The sequence below is a fragment of the Ursus maritimus genome, unplaced genomic scaffold (genome assembly GCF_017311325.1).
Source record: "Ursus maritimus isolate PB19 unplaced genomic scaffold, ASM1731132v1 scaffold_17, whole genome shotgun sequence".
Lineage (NCBI taxonomy): Eukaryota > Metazoa > Chordata > Mammalia > Carnivora > Ursidae > Ursus > Ursus maritimus.
In genome coordinates, this window is record NW_024424119.1 from 23,526,240 (window position 1) to 23,551,018 (window position 24,779).

At 39.3% G+C, this 24,779-nt stretch overlaps 1 protein-coding gene across 1 annotated transcript in view; it reads left to right on the forward strand.

Moving 5' to 3' along the window:
* The first annotated feature begins 104 nt into the window (after window positions 1-104).
* Window positions 105-24,779, forward strand: part of UBE2R2 (ubiquitin conjugating enzyme E2 R2) — a 101,415-nt gene continuing 76,740 nt past the window's right edge. Inside the window, exon 1 of the mRNA XM_040631532.1 lies at window positions 105-372. Coding sequence (XP_040487466.1) covers window positions 196-372 — 177 coding nt within the window. The 5' untranslated portion in view covers window positions 105-195. The remainder of the gene's footprint in view (window positions 373-24,779) is intronic.

Here is a 24,779-nt window from a genome sequence, read left to right on the forward strand (position 1 = left end):
GCCCGGCCCGCGTCGTGTGTGAGGAGGACCCGGGCCGGCCCGCGGGCCTTCTGGGGCCTGGTCCGGCCCGCCGGGTGTGTGAAGACAGGGGCCCGGTGCGGCCCGGCGGAGGGCGAGCCGAGGGGAGGGGCCTCGTCCGGCCCGGCCGGTGCGAGAGGACTGGGGCTCCGGCCCGGCGCCGCCGCCGCCGCCGCGATGGCCCAGCAGCAGATGACCAGCTCGCAGAAGGCCCTGATGCTCGAGCTGAAATCCCTGCAGGAGGAGCCGGTGGAGGGCTTCCGGATCACCCTGGTGGATGAGTCCGACCTCTACAACTGGGAGGTTGCCATCTTCGGACCCCCCAACACCCTCTACGAAGGCGGCTACTTCAAGGTACCCCTACCCCCTCCCAGAGCAGGCTTCCCCAGGCGGAGGCCTCCGCTCCCCGCCGCTTGCGGGGCCGAGAGTGTGAGCGCGAGTGTGTAGAGGGGGCTCCTCACCTCGGCAGCCCCCTCCCCCCATCCGTGGAAGCAGGAAGGCCTTGCTCACCAAGTGCCTTTTCTTTGTCATGGGGGGCGGGGGCTGGAGGCCAGACTGCACCGGGAAATAGGAAAGCCTCTCCGGCTAGGGTAGTGGCTACCGGAGGAGGAGGGCTGTCTTTGTTTTGTTTCCCCAGCTGAGGATGTGTGGGAAGAAAGGTGGTCTTTCCTTTCTCGTCTTCCCATCTGAACCATCCCTGCGCCGGCTGGAACTGCCCCAGAGGGCAGAGTGACCTGCACTTAGTGGATTGGACCTTTCTTTTTTGGGGGGTGAGGGTGGGGGAAGGGTTTTAGCCTGTCATTTCAGAGGCTGCCTAGTGACCTGACACTTTGAGGATTTGATGGGCTTCTTGCGCGGTGGTAGTTCCAACTTCGGCATTCCAGTGGGCGGTAGTGACTAGGACCCTAGGGGTGGTAAACAAGGGTGCCTGCATTTCCTTGTCGTTATCTACTTGAGGGAACGCTAATTTAGCCCCCTTTCTGTTCTCATTCTCTGTTTACTTCAGTGGTATTTCCAAATGCCCTTTGTCCTCACCCTGCCACCAACTTTACTGGCTTCCCCCCCCCCCCCACATGTAGAAATCTCTTCAGACGGTGGAACGTGTAATGTAGGGAGATTGATAGTTTCCCCCTTCAGGGAGACAGAAGTGAAACGTTTTACTCAGGTGGTTAGCTCTAGCAAATGGGGTCGTCTCACAGATGAAAAGTATCGTCTGAGGTGAGAGGGTTTCACTGAGTAGGACTGTTCCTTAGCCACCCGTGATTTTAAAACAGTGGTTATTATCATTCCTGAATCCAGTGGTTTTCTTTTTTTATTCCATTTCTTTTTTTTTTTTATTCCATTTCTTTTTTAACATTTTAAGATAACTTGGCGATATTGAGAGTTTTTTGTTTTTGTTTTTATTTTACCATTTTTGTAGGGACGAATCATAGATTGAAGGTGGGATGTTTTAAATGGTGGAGGCAGAAACAGGAAATTAATGCTAGGGAATCCATTTAATTTTATTTCCCAAAGTAAGTAAAATAGAGCAGTGAGTCAATCTTAGTTTGTTTTGAAGGGAGGGGCTATCTTGGCATAAGTTTTGAACGAGTATCTTAGTCATGTAGTTATGATGTATATTTTTAGGACTACCCAGTTTTGTTTTTCTATCCTTCTAAAGGTAGAACCTTCAGTGTCAGCTTTGAAATTGGGTCAGCTTTGTAGAAAATGTGAAGAATTGACTGGGGGATGTTTAATATTCATGCCTGTGATAGTTAGTGAATACCTAGTAAAAGCACATTTTTAGAATATTGTGTAAGAGCATTTCTCTTACCGACTATATGCTTAATCTCTTGTAGTTACCATACACTATACCTTTCAGATGCAGGTATTAACGTACAAGTTATTAGTGACAAATTGGAGAAGGGTATTGCTGTGTTTACTGGCTACTTTAGTGACCTAAAGTTTAATTTCCATAAAGTGTCACTGTTTGGGACAATTGAGAGTCAAGGTGAATGGGTACTAATTAGAATAATCTCCACTTCAGTGTTTTAAAAAAGCTCTGTGAAAGAAACTAATGGGTTGCAAATTTGTAATATTTTTGCTTAAGTATAAGGAAAAGGACTGTGGAGAATCTTCTCAGTTTGAAATAGGTAGTATGGGAAGAGGATTCCCTAGAGTGGCAAACATTGATTTCAGTTAAATGCTTTGTAATTTCAGTCCTACTAAAGAAAGAATGGTTGAATATCATTGTATATGTTAGATTTCTTAATCTTTTTACCTTTATTTTATTTTTTAAAGATTTTATTTATTTGAGAGAGAGCGAGCAAGCACGAGCGGTGGGGAGGGGAAGAGAGAGAGGGAGAAGCAGACTCCTCGCTGAGCAGGGAGCCAGATGCAGGGCTCAGTCCCAGGACCCTGAGATCATGACCTGAGCCAAAGCCAGACGCTTAACCCATTAAGCCACCCAGGCACCCCAATCTTTTTACCTTTAATAATGACATTTAAAAACGTATAAAAATTCTTAGGTTTTATGTTTTAGTCTTGTGTGAGAATTCTGTCAATTTTGTTTTCTTATATTTTATTCCTTATCGTATGGCCTTTTATCCCAAAAGTCTATTGTTGGAAAAAGGCAAATTTATGGTCATGAGCAGTTAACACTGGTGATAGGTCTAAAACCATTGTTTTTTATTTCACTCTTTTGTCATAAAACAAGGCTTTTAGTGTGTTCCACTACAGCTGCAGTTAAAAGTTGGCACAGACCTTTTTCTACCACTATTCTCCCATATCAGATGATAGTTCTTGAACATTTAGTATAATTTATTTTCAAGTTAAATTCTTTTTTCTTTTTCTTTTTTTTTTTTAAAGATTTTATTTATTTATTTGACAGAGATAGAGACAGCCAGCGAGAGAGGGAACACAAGCAGGGGGAGTGGGAGAGGAAGAAGCAGGCTCATAGCGGAGGAGCCTGATGTGGGGCTCGATTCCATAACGCCGGGATCACTCCCTGAGCCGAAGGCAGACGCTTAACCCTGTGCCATCCAGGCGCCCCTAAATTCTTTTTTCTATTTCGCATAATAGTTTCTGAAGGCAGTGGGATAGCCAGTCATTCTTTAAATTTTTTGTAATGTTATTCATTTACTTTTACATGTTAATAGGCTTCTTATTGATCTTTTTCACAATGAAATAGTTGGCTTCATTCTAACTATGGCATCTGTTGTGGAGACTGGTGAGACTTGCGTTTTACAAATTTTTTTCAATTCATCTTTTGTTTTTCAAATATTTCAAAAAAAAATCTTGAGTTGTGTGTTTTTTAGCTCTGGTGTTTGGGGGTAGCATGTATGATGGGTAAAGGTAGTTTCTTGTGCCTGTTTTTCTGGATATTATATAATCTCTTTGGCCTTACTTTTTGTCCAGTTTCTTGATCTCTTAGACTTACCGAGTGAACGTCTTTGCTGCTTTTACTTTTTCCCCTAGGGGTCAATCATTACAAAACACAAAGTAGGAGTGGCTTGGAACAGAGAACACCTCTGAACTTAATTTTGCTACTGTGGAGCAAGTTGAAATTTTTTTATGTTATTGGACAAATAAATTGTTGATGAAGTGAGCAATTAATGATGATTTAATAAGTTCACCCCATTCACTTAAAAAGCACTATCTTTTCAAATAACTCCGCCCCCACAAAAAAACAAAAAACAAAACCCCAGACCCTACCAAACTTAACCTTTGGGCCTGGCAATAGCATACTCCATTCACTTAAAAAGCACTCTTTTCAAATAATTCCTGCTAGTGATCATAACTTAGTATGGCTGCTTTGGTATAGAACTCCTTGGAGCTCCTGCATTATTTATCTGAAAGCATGGTAGCAGTGAGTCTAGAGATCAGAAATTGAGAGCGCCTAGGGGTGTCTGGCTGGCACAGTAGTTGGTAGAGCATGTGACTCTTGATTTCAGGGTTGTGAGTTCGAGGCCCATGTTGGGAGGAGAGATTACTTTTAAAAAAAGTGTGTCTTTTGCATGATGTTTATAACATAAAAGTTTAAATGATACAGAAAACTTAAAATATTGCAGTTAACTTTTTGTAGTTTTGATTTTATTCAATAATCTGAGTGAAATATAGGTTTTTCCATTTTTAGAAAACTTCAAACTGGTAATTTAGAAAAGTATTTGTTTTATACTGAAAGTTTTCCTTAATCGAAGCTTCTTTATCAGACTTAACACTTTGATTTATATTAAAGAAACTCTTCCAATAGTTTTTAAAAATAATGGGTGTGTATTATTTTAATTGTTCTCGAATAAATGAATCTATTTTGTGCCCCCCCCCCCCAAAAAAAACCCAGACCCTACCAAACTTAACCTATGGGGCTGGCAATAGCATACTCTATTTTGTGACTCTGATTCTTAAGATATAGTTGAAACAATTATTTTAAGAAAGAGATTCTTGGGGCGCGTGGGTGGCTCAGTCGTTAAGCGTCTGCCTTCGGCTCAGGGCATTATCCCGGCGTTCTGGGATCGAGCCCCACATCAGGCTCCTCCGCTGGGAGCCTGCTTCTTCCTCTCCCACTCCCCCTGCTTATGTTCCCTCTCTCTCTGGCTGTCTCTATCTCTGTCAAATAAATAAATAAAATCTTAAAAAAAAAAAAAAAGAAAGTGATTCTTAGTCTTTTTGTTATATGGATCCCTTTGAGAAACCATTTTCTTTGGGAAGACATTGGCACATATAAACTTGTTTGTATACATTTTCAGAGGGTTAACTGACATGTTAAGAATTCCTGTTTTAAAGGATTTGGATGGGCAACTTAACTTTAAAATTATAAAAGTAGTGCTTTTTATTTTTTTAACAGTTGTATAATGAGTCTTTCTGTCAGTTAAAACTATCTTATTTCTTAATTTTTCCTCACTTTGTGAATACCTCTTAGAGCTTTTTGCTGTTACCTTTTGTGGAAGCTGAACTTGTCTTGAGTGCTGAGTGAACTAAAGCAACACTGTAAATGGAAACATAGTTAATGTCCAGTGGTTTGGGGCACTATTGTAAATGTAGTTTTAGTGTTCTCCCACTGTCTCCCCCCCCCCCCCCACGGCAAAAGTATAGCACCTCAGTATTTTATACAATATTCTTTTGCCCTATTAAGTTGATTCCAAAATGCATTTTTTTTTCTTTTTAGTTTTTAACTTGTTGGAAATTGGGATGTCTTAAAATTGCCATCAGCCAGGTGGCACTTGAGACCTAGATGTGAGAGAACCTTCCATTGAAATCTTCTAATAAGATTTTTTTGAATGCCAGCATCAGTGTCTTTTTTTTTTTTTTTTTAAGATTTTATTTACTTACTTGACAGGGAGAGAGGCAGCGAGAGAGGGAAGACAAGCAGGGGGAGTGGGAGAGGAAGAAGCAGGCTTTCCGCTGAGCAGGGAGCTCGATGAGGGGACCCTGGGATCATGACCTGAGCCGAACGCAGACGCTTAACGACTGAGCCACCCAGGCGCCCCGCCAGCATCAGTGTCTTAAATTTGATAAAATATTGTTTCTTTTTGAAGGATTTGAGCCCTAGTTAATACTTTGTTTGCAGCATGTTGATTCCTGTTTTTCAGAGATCTGTGTTAGTAAGTAGTATTTACGGAGTACTCATCAAAGGCAGAGTACTGTATGAAGAATAGCTATAGTAAGGGAAAGTATTAGGACATTGGTGACCTTCTTAAAAATCTTTGTGCGGACTTTACAGAAATGTGAGGTGTAAGTGTTACGTGCGCAATTGTAAATGGTAATTTAAATCAAAGGTTTAAATTTTTTTTTAAGATTTTATCTATTTGAGAGAGAGCATGCTAGAGTGCATGCCCCAAAGCTTTAAAGTTTGAGCATTTGTCAACATAACTACAATTTATCATGATAAAATCTTCTATTCCATCTTTGCAGCTTAGCAATACTGATCCTGGTTTAAGGTTCCAGAAGAACCTGTCTTGTTGGAGACAAGTGAAATAAAGGAGGCCAGCTAACAAATTGGTCCACCTCTGCTAATCTAGTTATGGGGAAATAGAGTGAGGAAGAGTTAGAAATTCAGGGTTTAGGACTACAGAACTCCATCTTGCTTGAAAGGTCATATTTATTTATTTAAAGATTATTTATTTATTTATTTGACAGAGATAGAGACAACCAGCGAGAGAGGGAACACAAGCAGGGGGAGTGGGAGAGGAAGAAGCAGGCTTCCAGCCGAGGAGCCTGATGTGGGGCTCGATCATAGAACACCGGGATCACTCCCTGAGCTGAAAGCAGACACGCTTAACGACTGAGCCACCCAGTCGCCCCGTGAAAGCTCATATTTAAAAGATCTAATTCTTGGGGCGCCTGGGTGGCTCAGTCAGTTAAGCATCTGCCTTCGTCTCAGGTCATGATCCCAGGGTTCTGGGATTGAGCCCCGTGATGGGCTCTCTGCTCAGCGGGGGAGCCTGCTTCTCCTTCTCCCTCTGCCCTCCCTTCTGTTTTTGTGCTCGAGCTCTCTGTCCCTCTCTTTCTCTCTCTGACAAATAAATAAGTAAATAAAATTAAAAAAATTTTTTTTACTGAAGTTTAAAGGTCACAAGGGTAATTACCTATTCCTCCAAATTATGGGTTGAGATTGTTATGATGACTTCAGTTTATATCTTAAATTCACTGGAAAAATGGATTTTTTGGCTTGTTTTTGGACTGCTTGAATTAGAGAATGATAAATCCTGTTGCAGAAAGTTTGTTTGTTTGTTTGTTTGTTTTTTTGCCAAGTTCGTTTAATAGCAACGTTTCTCATTACTTTAAGCAGGGAGTGGGTTGGTGCTAGTGTTGAGAAATAGAAGTCTAAGAAAACTAGTTTTGGAGTTAGAAATGAATACATCTCACAGAAATGACAGTGGGGGCATGATGGGGGGATAAATTTCTTTCTTTCTTTCTTTTTTTTTTTTAAGGATTTTATTTATTTATTCGACAGAGATAGAAACAGCCAGCGAGAGAGGGAACACAAGCAGGGGGAGTGGGAGAGGAAGAAGCAGGCTCATAGAGGAGGAGCCTGATGTGGGGCTTGATCCCAGAACGCTGGGATCACTCCCTGAGTCGAAGGCAGACTCTTAACCGCTGTGCCACCCAGGTGCCCCCGGGGGGGGGGATAAATTTCTTAATGCGATATTGGTTTATGCTTTTAAAATAATAATGCCTTAATATTTTTTCAAGTATATTTAAGCATCATAGGAAGCTTGAGCAGTTTAAGGTTAAAGCTTTTTTGTTGTTGTTCTTTCAGCTGAGTCTGTTAAGTGGTATTCCCCACCTCTATTGCAGCATCTTTAGATCATTGCCATAGTTTTAATCCGTTCTGTGCCTGGATATCAAAATTTCATAATTCATTATTTATCTGTTTTGCTGTATTTGCTGCATAGGCAGCTGATGTTTAATTTGAGGGATAAATCCTATGGATAATTTGGATTATGTGGCTCACTTAGTAACATTCATAGTAATTCAGATGGTAAATACTGAATGATCACTATCTTGTTGATAACCGTGGCCCCATTTATAAGATAATATTAAGAACTGGCAAAGTCATAGCAGTTGGGGCAATATATAGTAATCCTTTGTAGAAACAGAATAACTTAACTTAGAAAGAAGATTTTTTTAAAAGATTTTATTTATTTGTCAGAGAGAGAGTGCACAAGCAGGGGGAGCAACAGGCGTAGAGAGAAGCAGGCTCCCAGCCGAGCAAGGAGCTGGGTCCCAGGACCCTGGGATCACGACCTGAGCCGAAGGCAGATGTTGAACCGACTGAGCCACCTGGGTGCCCCAAGATTTTTTTTTTTTTAAGATTTTGTTTATTTATTTGAGAGAAGGAGAGAGCATGAGCAGGGGGAGGGACAGAGGGACGGAGAGATGGAGGGAGAGGAAGAGGGAGAAGCAGACTCCTGTCTGAACACGAAGCCAGACAGCAGGGCTGAATCCCAGGACCCCGAGACTGTGATCCGAGCTGAAGTCAGATGCCTAACTGATTGAGCCACCCAAGTGACTGAAGAAATATATATATATATATTTTCAATTAGCCAACATTGTTAACTAACATCGTTAGTTTTTGATGTAAGATTATTTTTTTAAAGGTTTTATTTATTTTTTGTGTGAGAGAGAACTAGCACAAGTGGTGGGGTGGGGGAGGCAGAGGGAGAAGTAGACTCCCTACTAAGCAGGGAGGCTGATATGGGGCCTGGAATCATGACCTGAGTCGAAGGCAGACTATGAACCGACTGAGCCACCCAGGCACCCTAGAAATAAGATTTTTAAGTTTACTTATAATCATATGTGATATATGAATTAAGACAAAAAGTTTTGTTATTCAAAATAATATCCTTCATATAATTTGCAACTTTTGAAATTGTTGGCAGAGGCACAGGTAAAATTAGTGTAATATTTTCACATGTCATTAAAAAAAAAAAAGATCTATTTATTTTTAGAGAAAGAGAGACAGCAGAGGCAGAGGGGGAGAAAGTCTTAAGTAGACTCTGTGCGGAGCATGGAGCCAGACTCCGGGCTCAGTCTCATCACCCTGAGATCACGACTTGAGCTGAAACCAAGAGCTTGACTGACTACGCCACCCAGGCGTCCCTATATTCACAGGTCATTTTTGATTGAAAAATAGTATTAGGTTATTTACCTTATTTATCAGGTTGTATCTGAGTCAGTTTTGGATATTAAATGAAACAAAACAAAGTCCACGCTAAAGAAGGAAAGATTTACCACTAGTAAGAACATTAAGAAGTTGCACAATAGGCTCTGAAGGCAGTTCGCAAAAAAAAAAGAATTCTGAATTGTTTTGAGCAATGTGGGTGTAGTACTGTTTGAGTGGGGGTATAGCCAGCCTTCTGAGGTATTTGCTCTGAAGGGGGCAAAGCTCATTTGAATTCTGGTAATTGGATTAAAAAAACAACAACACTTATTACTTAAGGTCCATCTTGATCTTAATTACTCAACTGCTTTTTCCCCCATTGGCTAAACAGGAATAATGATGTATTCAAGCTGTTAAGGACTAAGCCCTGTGGAAAAACTTCCGTGCTAATGTTAAAAAAAAAAAAAAGTATAATAACTGTGTTCTCAGGCTTCCTACCCTGAGTTCTTTGGAATTTTTTAATCATATTTCAACATTTACTCTGAATAAGAACGAGAATATTTGCTAGACAAAGAGTGAAATGTCTTATTGAAGATAAGGAAATAATACAGAATTTAGATTTAAGATTTAAAGAATCTTGTGTTAAAAGGGCTTTAGGGTCGCCTGATTGAGTATCCCACTCTGGGTTTTGGCTCAGGTCATGATCTCAGGGTCCTGGGATCAGCCCTGCAGGAGCAGTGGGCTCCACTTCACCCGGGAGTCTGCTTGTCTCCTCTCTCTGCCCCTCTCCCCACTTGTGCTCTCTCTCTCTAAAATAAATCTTTTTTTTTTTTTAAAGGGGGGGGGCTTTAAAATGAGAGCACTTCCTGAGTTTTTAATTAAATCTCCACCTAATGTAGCTTTTTTCTGAAGATTTTTTATTGGAAAACTACAGAATAAGTTATGTACAGAGAGGTTCCTTAAATTAAAAATGGTGCTAGTAGGTGGCAAAACTGGAAAAGTTATTTGAGGATATGTAAGTATTGTATTAAGGAAATCAGTTTTGTTTTTTTTTTTGTGATCAAATCTAGTAGTGTATGAGTCTAAATGCTCTTTGATTATGAGCTCGTTAAGAAATGCCACTGGGTCTTTGAATTTCCTTAGCATTTGGTAGAGGACCTAAAAGAGAGTAAGTGCTTATCTTTGGGGGAGTCACAGCCTTTGAGAATGACAGCCTCCCTCCCTCCTAATTCTGCATGCAATTTCAAGGAATTACTGATAATCTGAATTTTTTCCATAGACATTAGGTGGTCAACCCCTAGTCTAGGACATGTGGTAGACTAACGTGACTAAATATTTGAACTGCTTGGTTACTCTAGTTGTGCTTTCCCTTTTGGGAAGAAATTGCATTTTATTTGGTTTTGACATTTTATCTGTAGTTGCTTGGTTGTCTGAATTAGATCTCATGTTCTTGATGATCAAAGTTTTAGCTAAAAATTAAGATTGAAATCTTGGCTATATAGTAATATAGCAAATTATGATCTTTGTGTAGGATTCCTCTTGTAATTTAAATACTATAAAACTGGGACGCCTGGGTGGCTCAGTCGCTTAAGTGTCTGCCTTCATCTCAAGTGCTGATCCCAGGGTCCTGGGAACTAGCAGCAGCAGCAGCAGCAGCAGCAGCAGAGGCCACTGCGGCGGCACATACCTGCTCAGTGGGGTATCTGTTTCTCCCTCTCCTTGTGCCCCCCCCTTTGTGTGTGTGTGTGTGTGTGTGTGCGCGCACGCGCGCACCATCCCATCTGCTCACTTGCTTGTGCGCTCTCTCAAATAAATAAATAAATAAAATCTTAAAAAAATAAATACTATGAAACTTACTTAGAAGAGGTTAAGAATTTTAGAGCAGTGATGGTGAGAGGCATTACTCAGACCTGCCAAGCGTAGCAACCTGAACATCTATAGATTAACTACATCTTGCCTATACTGTTTACATATATACCTTGAGTGAATTAATTATTAACAAGTTGGAGTAGGGAGGGAACTTTAAAGTAGGTTAAATTTCTGTATGTGTGAATTATTATAAACACGCTTTCCTGGGTTATTGTTTGAGCTACCGAGTATGTCCTGAAGTGTGTATCTCTAATTAGAGCTATTAGATATTTCTACTAGTATGGCCTTTTTAAAGTTTTAAAAAAATTATGTCCTATCTATACTAAACACTTAAACACTAAACTGGACTCTGCCTTTTTTCGTAAGCCTCTTCTATATTCACTCTCCTGGATATTGTACAGTGTCTACCCAGTCACACAAGCCTGGAAGCTGGAAATCAGTTAAGATGATTTCTGCTTCCTCTTTCTACATATCTAATTATTTTTAGTACCTCATGTCTCTGCTATTTTAGCCCCTCCTCTTCATTCCTGCCACTACCGTGTAAGTTTATACTCAGTTCTCACTCACTTAGACTGTGACAGTAGCCTCTTTACTGTCTTATACCCCTCCAGTCAATGATGCCACCATAGTAACCTTTCTAAAGCTCTAATCTGACTTGTCTTCACAAGAAAGCAAGCAAGCGAGCAAGCAAGCTATCTGCTCATCTTCCACAAAATTAAGTAAAAATTTCTTTGTGTGGCATACAAGGCCCTTCGTAATCTGTTCTTACTTACTTTTCCCACTGTATTTCTAGTTCTTGCCCCATAGGTAGTTTTTCACAGTGCCATTGCCTAAGTTGTTACCTGCCTGGAATGCCCTTTTCAACATTTCTCCTGCTCTCTTTAGTCTGGGGAACTCGGCTTATATTTTAAAAACCCGATTCACTGTGGGGGCACCTGGGTGGCACAGCGGTTAAGCGTCTGCCTTCGGCTCAGGGCGTGATCCCGGCGTTATGGGATCGAGCCCCACATCAGGCTCCTCCGCTGTGAGCCTGCTTCTTCCTCTCCCACTCCCCCTGCTTGTGTTCCCTCTCTCGCTGGCTGTCTCTATCTCTGTCAAATAAATAAATAAAAATCTTAAAAAAAAAAAAGAAAAATAAAAACCCGATTCACTGTGAATGATCTCCTGAAAACTTTTCAGGTTCACCCCTGTAACCTAAACTCTTCCCATTTAGATTGTTATAAGGTAAAGCCAGACACCCTATCCTTTCATCCCTTAATACTGGAGTCCCAAAAAGATAAGAACTCTTTTTAAGAATATAATTGCGTCATTATTAGTATTTTAAAGTAGGCTCCACAGCCCAGCATGGAGCCCAATGTGGAGCTTGAACTGAGATCAAGCCCTGAGCTTCAAGAGTCAGACGCTTAACTGACTGAGCCACCCAGGCGCATTTCATTATTCTTAAACTTAATAAACAGTAATTCCTACACCTAAAGCTAATGTTAAATTGTGTGTCAAATATACTCAAATTAAAAAAAATTCCTTGATATTATCTAATATTCAGATTGTCCCAGTCGTCTCATAGATAAACTTCTAAGTTAGTTTGAATCTATCCAAAATAAAATCCACAGTTGCATCTGGTTGATATGCCTCTTAAGACTTTCTTACTTGATAATTTTACCTTTCTTCTCTTTCCTTTTCTTTCCTTTTCTTTTCGGAAGGGGGGGAAGAAGGGCCAGAGAGCAGAGGGAGGAGAGAATCTTAAGCAGGTTCCATGCTCAGTGCGGAACCTGATGCAGGGCTCCCTCTCACAACTCTGGTATCATGGCCTGAGCTGAAATCAAGAGTTGGACATTTAACTAGCTGAGCCATCAAGGCATCCCTCCTCCTCCTCCTCCCCCTACCTCCTCCTCCTCAGCTTTATTGAGATATAATTCACATGCCATATAATTCACTTATTTAGATATACAGTTCAGTGTTTTTTAGTATATTCACAGAGTTTTACAACCATCGTGACAATCAATTTTAGAACATTTTCTTCACCCAAAAAAATCCCATACCCATTAGCAGTCACTCCCCATTTCTCCCCAAGCCCTAGGCAACCAGTCTACTTTCTATGACTATATAAATGTACAGGTTTATATTTCATATAAATGGAATCATATAACATGGTCTTCTGTGATTGGCTTCTTTAACTTAGCATAACATTTTCAAAGTTCCTGTATTATAGCATGTATCATAATACTTCATTCCTTTTCGGTGTTCCAGTGTATGAACATTTGAGTTGTTTTCTGTTTGGCTCTTAAAAATAATGCTGATATGAACACTTATACAAATATCAATGTGGACCTATGTTTTCATTTATCTTGGGTATTTACCTAGGAATAGAATTATTGGGTCATATGAGAACTCCGTGTACCATTTGAGGAACTGAGACCGTTTTCCAAAGTGGCTGCACCTTTTCACATTCCTACCAGCAATGTCTGTATGAGTTCTGTTTTCTCTACATCTTCACCAACACTTTTTCTCTTTTTTTTTTTTTAGCTTTATTTGTTGCCAATTGAATGTATGCTGTCTTCAGTTTTAAGGAATTCACTATTGGACTGGTGATAATTATATTTTATTATAAACTAAAGGATGTTACTGTAATACTAAGAGTAATGGAAGTTTACTATGTTTCGAACACTGGGGGTCACCAGACATAATCATGGAAAGCTCTAGCCCCAAATTTAGCTAGCTGCATATCTTTTCTGCATTATTTCTTCTCTGCTTTAATTCATAAAATTTCCCATGCAGAAATCTAGTCATATTTCACCTTCTCATATCTCATGGAACTAAGTTTGGGTTAATAGATTTGATGGAGAAAAGTACTAACTTCCTTGGAGTGAAATCTATCATGCAGGTATTATACTGGAATTTTATAACATCAACGATGTAATGAGGGACATTTAGTAAGGGGATTAAGTTATTGTTTCTCTAGGAAAAAATTCAAGCAGATGAAAGTCTTTCTGTCCCTGAAAACCACTTAGCTGTTTGACATTTAATCCTCCAGAAAATATTCTGTGCATATACAAACATATCTGTGCATTTTTAAACTATAAATATGGTTATACTTAGAGGCGCCTGGGTGGCTCAGTCAGTTTAGCATCTGACTCTTGATTTTGGCTCGGTCATGATCTCGGGGTTGTGGGATCCAGCCCTGAGTTGGGCTCCCCACTTGTCAGGGAGTCTGCTTGAGTTTCCCTCCCTCTGCCCCTCCCCGTGCTTACACATTCTCTCTCTCTAAAATAAATCTTAAAAAAAAAAGATGGATTATACTTACAAGCATTTTTCTGCATCTTACTTTAAACTTAATAGTTTATCTTGGAGATCTTTCCATTATCAATATTTATGGATTGTCTCAGTATTTGTAACTGTTGCACAGTATTCTGTTAAAGATATACTTTATTCCCCAATTGATAGACAATTAATTATTTTTAGTTTTTTACTTTTTTTTATTTTTTATTTATTTTTATTTTTATTTTTTAAAAGATTTTATTTATTTATTCGACAGAGATAGAGACAGCCAGCGAGAGAGGGAACACAAGCACGGGGAGTGGGAGGGGAAGAAGCAGGCTCCCAGCAGAAGAGCCCGATGTGGGGCTCGATCCCATAACGCCGGGATCACGCCCTGAGCCGAAGGCAGACGCTTAACCGCTGTGCCACCCAGGCGCCCCTTTACTTTTTTTTTTAAATAAGACTTTCAACTTTTTTTTTTTTTTTTTTAAGATTTTATTTACTCATTTGATAGCACAAGCAGGGGGAGTAGCAGGCAGAGGGAGAAGGAGGCTCCCTGCCGATCAAGGAGCCTGACATGGGGCCTGATCCCAGGACCCTGGGATCATGACCTGAGCTGAAGACAAATGCTTAACCCACTGAGCCACCCAGGCGCCCCTAGCTTTTTACTCTTACAAGCAAAGCTCAAAGGGACATTTTTACATATCTTTATATTTTTGTAAGTAGATTTGCTAGATTAAAGGATATATGTATTTAAATTTTACTAGAAAGTCAAATTATCCTTCAGAAATACTAATTTTTATTACATAATGTAATGTATATTGGTATTGTCAAACTATCAAATTTGCAGTTCTTTTTTTTTTTTTAAAAGATTTCATTTATCTATTTGGCAGAGGTAGAGACAGCCAGTGGGAGAGGGAACACAAGCAGGGGGAGTGGGAGAGGAAGAAGCAGGCTCCCGGCAGAGGAGCCTGATGTGGGGCTCCATCCCAGACTGCTGGGATCATGCCCTGAGCCGAAAGCAGATGCTCAACGACTGATCCACCCAGGCGCCCCCCCAGATTTGCAGTTCTGATAAATGTTTCTCTTAACTGTGAAAGAAATTTAGCTTAATTTCTTCCGGGGCACCTGGGTGGCACAGCGGTTAAGCTGGCTGTTTACCTGGCTGTCTCTCTCTGTCAAATAAATAAGTAAAATCTTTAAAAAAAAAAATCTTTAAAAAAAAGATAAAGGCTGTTTGCATAAAGGTCATCATTTGTCAGATCTGTGGCTTGTTGCAAAGATCTTTCCCCATGTGTCATTTATAGATGATGTAACTTAAAATATTGTGCTTACAATTCTGTCCAAGTTAAACATGAAGGCAAGCGTGGAGAAAATTGTGTTTGTCGCTGTCATGACAGAATAGAAGAATTTGGAGGGTTTAAAGTAGGCTCTCCTAAAACATTGTCATGTGGATGATTCATATCCTATGAACAAACTTGATACAAATAAGGTACAGGCTGATACGGAAGTTACCTGTGTATTTTACTGTGATAATGGTAATAACACCTTTTAAAAAAATAAAATGTCAAAAAAAATGTTAATTCCTCTTGTAAGTTGACACGTTTATTGTAGAAAACTTTAAAAGTTCCTGAACCTATAGAGGAAAAAGTCACTTGTAATGATGCTACTTAAAAATACTTTTTTTTTTTAAGTTAACTCTTTGCCCATCGTGGGGCTTGAACTCACGATCCCCGAGATCAGCAACTGAGCCAGCCAGGCACCCCTAGAAGTAATACTTTTAATATATTTTCTTCTGAATATGCCATCGTTCATTTAAAAAATTAGATACTGTATATTCATTTTTTTTTTCATGGTTTATAGTTGTTTAATAGTAAAAAGGGCCACCATTTATTGAGCAAATTTATCAATTAGCTCATTTAATCCTTCTATTATCACTTCCATTAGTATTTAGCACATGAGAAAATTCGGGTTCAGAGATATTAAATAACTGATGCAAAATTATATAGCTAATTAGTAGGGTAACATTTTAACTCAGGTTTGTCTGACTCTAGAGCCAATGTTCCATGTTGTCTTTAATCAACCTCAGTATCTCATTTATTTTTTATTTTATTTTTTTTTAATAATGATTTTTTATTATATTATGTTAGTCACCATACAGTACATCCCCGGTTTTTGATGCAAGGCTCGATGATTCATTAGTTGTGTATAACACCCAGTGCACCATGCAATATGTGCCCTCCTTACTACCCATCACCGGTCTATCCCATTCCCCCACCCTGTATATTCATTTTTTAAACTTAATATATTTGAACATTTTCCCAACTATCCATTATTTGACCTTTTCTCTTTTGTTGGACCTGGGGATTTATTTTGCTTTCTAAACAATGCTATGTTGAATACATTTTTATATCTGTATTTTATATCTGTATTTGTGTGTTTTTCACGTAAGTTTCTGGTACTGAGTATATTGGATCAAAATTATGAACATCTCCATAATGCATATAGAGAAGATACTTTGAACTGTTTTTCCTTTTTTTTTTTTTTTTTTAGTGGGGAGAGGGACGGAGGGAGAGGGAGAAGCAGATTCCCTGCTGAGCAGGGAGCCTGACATACCAGGGCTCGATCCCTGGGATTATGACCTGAGCTGAAGGCAGACGCTTAACTGACTGAGCCACCCCAGCTGGCCTTGAACTGGTTTTGACAAGATAAGGTGCAATAGTAAAAATGACAATTTTCTGGAGTGCTAGGAAACCATTAAATAGTTGGCTACTATGCCTTGGTTTTAAATAATTATATGTGGAAAATTAAAGGAATTACATTAGCCAAAACAATTTTTTTCAAAAGATTTCACTTATTTGAGAGAGTGAGTAGAGTGAGGGGCAGAGGGAGAGAATCTCAAGCTGACTTCCCACTGAGCATGGAGCCTGTCGCAGGACTGTGTCTCATGACCCAGGAGACCCTGACCTGAGTGGAAACCAAGAGTCGAAAACTCAACCGACTGAGCCACCCAGATGCCGCAGCCAAAAAAATTTTGAAAAAGAACAACAAAGTTAGAAGAGTCACAACACCCAATTTTAAGATGTAATATAAAGTAATGCTAATCAAGACAGTGTGGTTTATTGAAGTAAAGGAACAGAATAGAGAACCCAGAAATAGATTTACACAAATATAGTCAACTGATTTTTTTGACAAAGGTGCAAACATAATTCACTGGAGAAAGGACAGTCTTTTCAACATATGGTGTTGCAAAAATGGCTCATCTGTATGTTAAGAAGTGAGGCCCAACCTAAACGTATCACATGCAAAAATTAACTCAAAGTGGATTTACAAACCTAAATGTAAATCATAAAGCAGTAAAATCCTTGGAAGAAAGCATTGGAAAAAGTCTTCTTGACCTTGGAGTTTGGCAAAGATTTCTTAGATACAGCACCAAAGGCATGAACCCTGAAAGAAATAATCGATGAAGTGAACTTCATCAAAATTTAAAACTATCTTCTGTCAAGGACACAGATAAGAGAATGAAAAGACAGGCCATGTACTAGGAGAATGTATTTATACACCACATCTGAGAAAGGAATGAGAATGTTCTAGGGAGGGACATGGGAATCTGGTGGGCATTTCCACGTGATTCTGATTCCTGATTCTGGTTCCTATTCTTGATATTCAGTATGATTCTGTTTTGCTTTATTTTATGAGTAGAATGCCTTTATGTTCCAAAGATACATATACATTTTTTATTAGTCAAAAAAAGGGGGTATTTTAAAAATTATTTTTATGTTTATATGCTTCTCTACCACCAAATACTATCTTCCCATGCAACCATGACACACATACACCTGTGAAATTATAACTAAAGTTTTTTTTTAAGCTTTGGAATTTTTATGTTAATAGCTTGTATAATTTTACTCCAAGGATTTTTGTATATGATGGGTTTGGTTTTTTTTGGGGGGGATTATTTTTTGGTATATGATGATTTTAGTTCAGTCAAGCAAAATTTCTGATTGTTGTTTAGACAAGTAAATTACTTCATAACATATCTAAAATATTTGAGGCAATAACAAATTTACTTAGTAAATGAGAAACTAGTAAAAAGTATTGCTAAACTGAATGTTTTAGCTTCTTATATAATGCTTTATGATAGTTTAAGTAAATCATTGTTTTTCTCATATAGTTAAAACTATCCGTATTAACTTCAGGAACATGCAGTACATTTAACGTTTATCATTTTTATTTATGTATACTTTTGGTTACCAGTATTGAGTGCTTACTATGATCAGGCATCGTTGTAGGTGTTGAGGATACAATGAACAAAACACTTGACTCATGGTACTTATGTTCTAGTTGGAGAGATAGACAATGAACAAAAAAATATATGGCACCTTAGAAAGTGGTTAAGTGCTAAGGAGAAAAGAGTGAAATAGTGAAGTAGGGTCTGAAGTTGGGAAATTAAATTTTTTGTGTGTGACATTTTAGATATTTCTGAAGAAATATGACTTTTGGAATGTGATCATAAGGAAGGGATAGAGCTAACCATGAAGATCTACGGAAGAACCTATTACTTGAGAGCTAAAGAATAGCGTGTTATTCTTTTTTCTACATCCTCATGAGTTAAGTAGAAGACAGTGAGTAAAAGTTGAATTATGTTTATTTTCTTTAGTAAAGGCTTATAGTTAGTTTTTTGTTGTTGTTTTTTGGTAAGTGCTATTTAGTGCAACTAATTTCTTGGGTTTTTATGGGTTGTGATTTTAGTCCCTACAAATAACTTGAGACTATATACTCCAGGTTAAAACTTAAACTATTATTGTTTATTTCTCAATGGAGTTAAAGAGTAGGCATTATGTATTTTAGTGATCCTTTGAGTTTTGTGCTAAATCTCATTCTTCCTTAATGTTAATAGAGAGGTATTATAATACAGCGGTTAAAAATATGAGCTCTGGGAGCACCTGGGTGGCTCAGATGGTTAAGCATCTGCCTTCAGCTCAGGTCATGATCTCAGGTTCCTGGGATTGAGGCCCTAGTCCAGCTCCATGCTCAGTAGGGTGTCTGCTTGTCCCTCTGCCACCCCTCCCCCTGCTCATATTCTCTCTCTTTAAAATAAATACATAAAATCTTAAAAATATATATATGGGCTATGGAGTCAGATGGCTAGGTTCTGGTTCTAAGCCTGTGATGTTGGGCAAATTATTTAACCTCTGTAGGCCTTTAGTTTCTTCTGTAAAATGGGGGGAAATGTGGCATCTACCTTGTTGGGAATACTGTGAAAATTAAATATGTTAGTACATGTAAAAGTACTTAGAACGTGCCTGCTATGTAAAAAGCACTCAGTAAATGTTAGTTGCTGTTAGTGTTAGCAACACTGTTTTGAGTTTTGTTTTGTTTTTTTTAAAGATCTTATTTATTTATTTATTTGACAGAGTGCACACACAAGAAGGGGGAGCAGCAGGCAGTGGGAAAAGCAAGCTCCCCGCTGCTGAGCAGGGAGCCCGATGTGGGGCTTGATCCCAGGACCCTGGGATCATAACCCAAGCTGAAGGCAGACTCCCAACCGACTGAGCCACCCAGGTGCCTCCCTGCTCCCGTTTTGAGTTTTAACTTTATAAGTAATAATATGTGCGAGGTAAAAATAGTGTAGGATGATATTAAATGAAAAGTTTTATGTGCTGAATATTCTACCACCCCTTCCCATGTCCCTGGTCATACTTTCCAGAGGTGTTTGGGGGGTGTTTTTTGCTTTTTTTTAATTAAAAAAATCATTTATTTTTAAAATTGTAAATATATATAACATAAAATTTCCCAATTTAATCATTTAAAGAAAATTTTTTTTTTAAAGATTTTATTTATTTATTCAACAGAGATAGAGACAGCCAGCGAGAGAGGGAACACAAGCAGGGGGAGTGGGAGAGGAAGAAGCAGGCTCATAGCGGAAGAGCCTGATATGGGGCTCGATCCCATAACGCCAGGATCACGCCCTGAGCTGAAGGCAGGCGCTTAACTGCTGTGCCACCCAGGCGCCCCCCCCTTTTTTTTAAAGATTTTATTTATTTATTTATTGGAGAGACAGAGTGAGAGAGAGCATGAGAGGGGTGAGGGTCAGAAGCAGAAGCAGACTCCCCACTGAGCGGGGAGCCCAATGCCAGACTCGATCCTGGGACTCCAGGATCATGACCTGAGCCAAAGGCAGTCACTTAACCAACTGAGCCACTAGGCGCCCCTGAAGAAAATTTTTAAAGTAGGTTGCATGCCCAATATGGGGCTTGAAGTCACAACCCTGAGATCAAGAGTTGTGTGCTCTACTTTGGAGCTAGCCAGGCACCCCCTACCATTTTAACCATTTTTAAGTGTATAGTTTAGTACTAAATAGCATTAATTTTTGTACTTTAAAAGCTGTCTGATTTTGCTATGGAGAATGATCACAAAATATTGTCTATCTACTTCCTCTCTGCTGTATATCCTCCCAATTTTCAGATAGTTTCTAGACTTTTAGATTTCTTGTATTTAGTTAACAGTTTTTTAAAAAAAGATTTATTTATTTGACAGAGCGCAAGCAGGGGGAGTAGCAGAGGGAGGGGGAGAAGCAGGCTCCCCGCTGAGCAGGGAGCCTGATGAGGGGCTCCATCCCAGGACCCTGAGAATCCCAGGACCCTGAGATCATGACCTGAGCTGAAGGAACACGCTTAACCAGCTCAACTACCCAGGCACCCCTTGAGTTAACAATTTTTTAGAAATCAAAGTTTTACCTGTCTCTAAAGAATCAGATGGGTTCTACAAAGTTATTTCATAGGGGTGCGTGGGTGGCTCAGTAGGTTGGGTGTCTGACTCTTAGTTTCAGCTGAGGTCATGATCTCAAGGGTCATATGGTTGAGCCCTGGGTGAGGCTCCATGCTCAGTGAGGAGTCAACTTGGAGATTTTTCTCCCTCTGCCCCTATCCTGCTCGGGCATATGCGTGCCTCCAAATGAATAGGGGCGCCTGGGTGGCTTAGTCACTTAAGCCTCGGACTCTTGATTTTGGCTCAGGTCATCATCTCAGGGCCCTGGGATGAGCCCTCCCATCGGGCTCCGCACTCCACTGGGAGTGCGCTTGAGGATTCTATGCCCTGCCCCTCCCACAACTCTTTCTCTCTGAAATAACTAAACCTTTTAAAAAGTAAATAAATCTCTTGAGAAAAGTTATGTCATAAAATAGTTCCCCAGACAGCCCCTCCCCATTTCCACCACTCCAGGAAAAGAACTCCTAATTCTTTTTTATTTTTATTTTTTTAAAGATTTTATTTATTTGACAGAGACAGCCAGTGAGAGAGAGAACACAAGCAGGGGGAGTGGGAGAGGAAGCAGCAGGCTCCCAGCGGAAGAGCCTGATGTGGGGCTCGATCCCAGAACGCCGGGATCACGCCCTGAGCGGAAGGCAGACGCTTAACGACTGCACCACCCAGGCGCCGCAGAACTTCTAATTCTTATAGCTAATTATTTTGGTATTTACCGCCTTAATATTGTGCTTCTATTACTACTTTTTGATTTTTAAATTTTATTCATTATCTATGATTGCCCACCATGGGAGATAAGGATTTCTTTTTAAATTCCTCCACTGCCTTCTCTTTCCCTCTGACATATATGCACATACATTTCACACATACATGCACATAATATTCCTCCAGTTTCCCTACAGTTATATCATAATTATAGATCTTCACTATTTACAATCTTAAGATGTAGTAAAATATTGCTTTTTATTTCCCACATAATATTTTGTTTTCCATGTAATTAACCTTTTTTGCTTACTTTTCTATGTAGTTATTACTAACTCCAGTAATTTTTTTGTAACCATCTTATTGAGATGTTATTTACATTCCGTGTAATTTTACCATTTAAAGTATTCACTTCAGGGGTGCCTGGGTGGCTCAGTCCGTTAAATGTTTGACTCTTGTTTTCAGCTCAGATTGTGATCTCAGGGTGTGGGATACAGCCCTGCCTTGCGCTTTCAGTGTGGAGTCTGCCTGAGATTCTCTCTATCCCTCTGCTCCTTCCCTGCCTACTCGCTCGCTCTCTCTCCTTCTCTCATATAAATAAATAAAATCTGAAAAAATGATCTAAAAAAAGTGTTTAATTCAGGGGCAACTGGGTGGTTTAGTCGGTTCAGTGTCCAACTCTTGATCTCAGTTCAGTTCTTGAACTCAGGGTTGTGAGTTCAAGCTCTGCGGTGGGCTCCATGCTGTTTGTGGAGCCTATTTTAAAAAGTAAGTAAATAGGGGCGCCTGGGTGGCTCAGTCGTTAGGCATCTACCTTCGGCTCAGGGCGTGATCCTGGCGTTTGGGGATCGAGCCCCACATCAGGCTCCTCCGCTGGGAGCCTGCTTCTTCCGCTCCCACTCCCCGCTTGTGTTCCCTCTCTCGCTGGCTGTCTTTATCTCTGTCAAATAAATAAATAAAATCTTTAAAAAAAATGTAAGTAAATAAAAGTAAAGTGTTTAATTCAGTGGTTTGTTTTATATTTATAGTTGTGCAACCATTATTACTATGATTAATTTTAGCAGATTTTCATCATCTCCCAAGAAAACCTCTTAAAGCAATCACACCCTGTTTCTCCTCAGCCTCTTCAATCCTAAACAATCAGTAGTCTGTTTTTTGTCTATATAGATTTGTCTGTTCTGAACATTTCATATAAATGGAATTATACAATATATAATATGTGATCTGTTGTGACTGACTTCTTTCCCTTCGCATGATGTTTTCAAAATTCATCTATGTTGCTGAATAAAATTCCATTGTACGGACATACCACATTTTGTCTGTTTGGGTTGTTTCTACTTTTTGGCTATTATGAATAATGTTTCTGTGAACATATGTGCATATTTTGTGTGGATGTACTTTTCATTTCTCTTGGGTGTGTAACTAGGAGTGGAATTGCTAAATTGTATATTAACTGTTTAATCTTCTGGGGGATTGCCAGACTGTTCTCCAAAGTGGCTGTATCATTTTACTTTTCTCCTGAAGTGTTCTGAATTTTATTCTGCATGGTTGCTTTCTTTACCTAGTTTACAACTGTTATTTGAGTTCACTCCTTTCACCACCATCCTGGGTGTTTCATGCTCCTATCTGTGTTGGATTGGCTGTTTACCTTATCCTCTGTGTTCTGGTTCATTCTTTTGTTTTGGTATATTTTATCCTTCAGTAGATATTTTTGAGGAGGTGTGCATAGCAGGTGAATTTTTGAGCTCTTACTGTACCTTTACATTTGAATTGCTTGGCAGGATATAGAATTCTAGGTTGGAAATCATGTAGCTTTAGAATTTTGAGCCTGTTGCTGTATTGTCCTCTTGGTTCCAGAAGGCCTATTTGAAATTCAAAGCCATTCTCAGTCCTGTCCATTATATGTGAACTGTTTTCTTGTGGAAATTTGCAGGATCTTCTTTGTGTTCCCACTATTCTGAAATTTCACATTGCTAGGGGTATTTTTAATCTGGAAACTCATGTTCTTCAGCATTGGGAAATTTTCTTGAATTATTTCAATGATATTTTCTCCTATAAACTTTTGCTGTTCTCTTTTGGAAGTGCCTATTACCTGGATGTTGGATTGCCTGGATTAATCTCTAATTTAAAATGTCTTTTTCTCTGATTTTCAGTTTCTTTGTGTTTTTATTTTTTATTTATTTTTATTTTTTAATTATTTTTAGAAGCTGTGGATTTTTAATCTAAAAATTGGGCATACAGCAAGCATTTTACATAAATTCTCAAGTTTTTAAATTATATGACAGGAAATAGAGGCCTCAGAAAAATAAGTCTCTTTACATAGGTCTTAATCCTTGGCCTTTGCGGTAAAGACAATCCCTAGCAACCCATCAAGTGTTTGCTACCCACCCACACATTATTTGGTAGGATGTAAAAGCAGCCATAGGTCTGTCCCTTGTCTTCTTACTAAAGGATTACTGATAGCCTGAAAAGCAATGTTGTGGCCTAGTATTCAGTACTTATATATATGAGCCTTTCAATTCCACATTTTCATATATATTAGGAGGGCAGTTGAAGTTGGTAGCTTCTAACCTTCTAGTCATAATGTTAAACGTTCAGGAGGGCCATGTATTGCAATGGGCTTTTTGTTCAACATTTGTTTTGTCAAATACTGCAAAAGAATTCCAGTGACTAAGAAAGTCATTAATTCCTTATACTTCAGTTCCTGTCTTTAAGTTAGCAATAAGTTTCCCATGTTCTACTTAGCCACATTTAATTTTTAAGAATCTTAAGAGGAAAAATGTTTCATATGTAATTAAGAAGAATGTTGCTTGGTAAGAGTTGGGATTGAGTTCACTATTTTTTATTTTTTAAAATTACTTTTTATTTTTATTTTTTATTTTTTTAATTTTTTAAAAAGATTTTACTTATTTATTTGACAGAGATAGAGACAGCCAGAGAGAGAGGGAACATAAAGCAGGGGGAGTAGGAGAGGAAGAAGCAGGCTTCCAGTGGAGGAGCCTGATGTGGGGCTCGAATCCAGAACGCCGGGATCACACCCTGAGCCGAAGGCAGACGCTTAACGACTGAGCCACCCAGGTGCCCCTTATTTTTATTTTTTTAAGAAATCTCTACTCCCAACTTGGGGCTTGAACTCACTACCTCCGGATTGTGTCACATGCTCTACCAGCTGAGCCAGCCAGGCCCCCCATGTTTTTATTCTTTTAATTAAATAATTACCTCACCTGGGGTGCCTGGCTGGCTCAGTCAGTAGGGGATGTGACTCTTGATCTCAGGGTTGTAAGTTTGAGCCCCATGTTGGGTGTAGAGATTACTTAAAAATAAAATCTTAAAAATAATTAGCTCACTTTTATCTTTCCTCCCTTCTATGTAGCTTTTCATTTTTGCTGTTTTATGTAGCATATTCAAGTATAATTTACATATAATAAAATGTACTGATTTTAAGTATGTGGTTTTTTTTTTTTAAGATTTTATTTATTTGATAGCACAAGTAGGCAGAGGAAGAGGAGAAGTGGGCAGAGGGACAGGAGAAGCAGGCTTCCTGCTGAGCAAAGGGCATGCTATGTGGCTCGATCCCAGCACCTTGGGA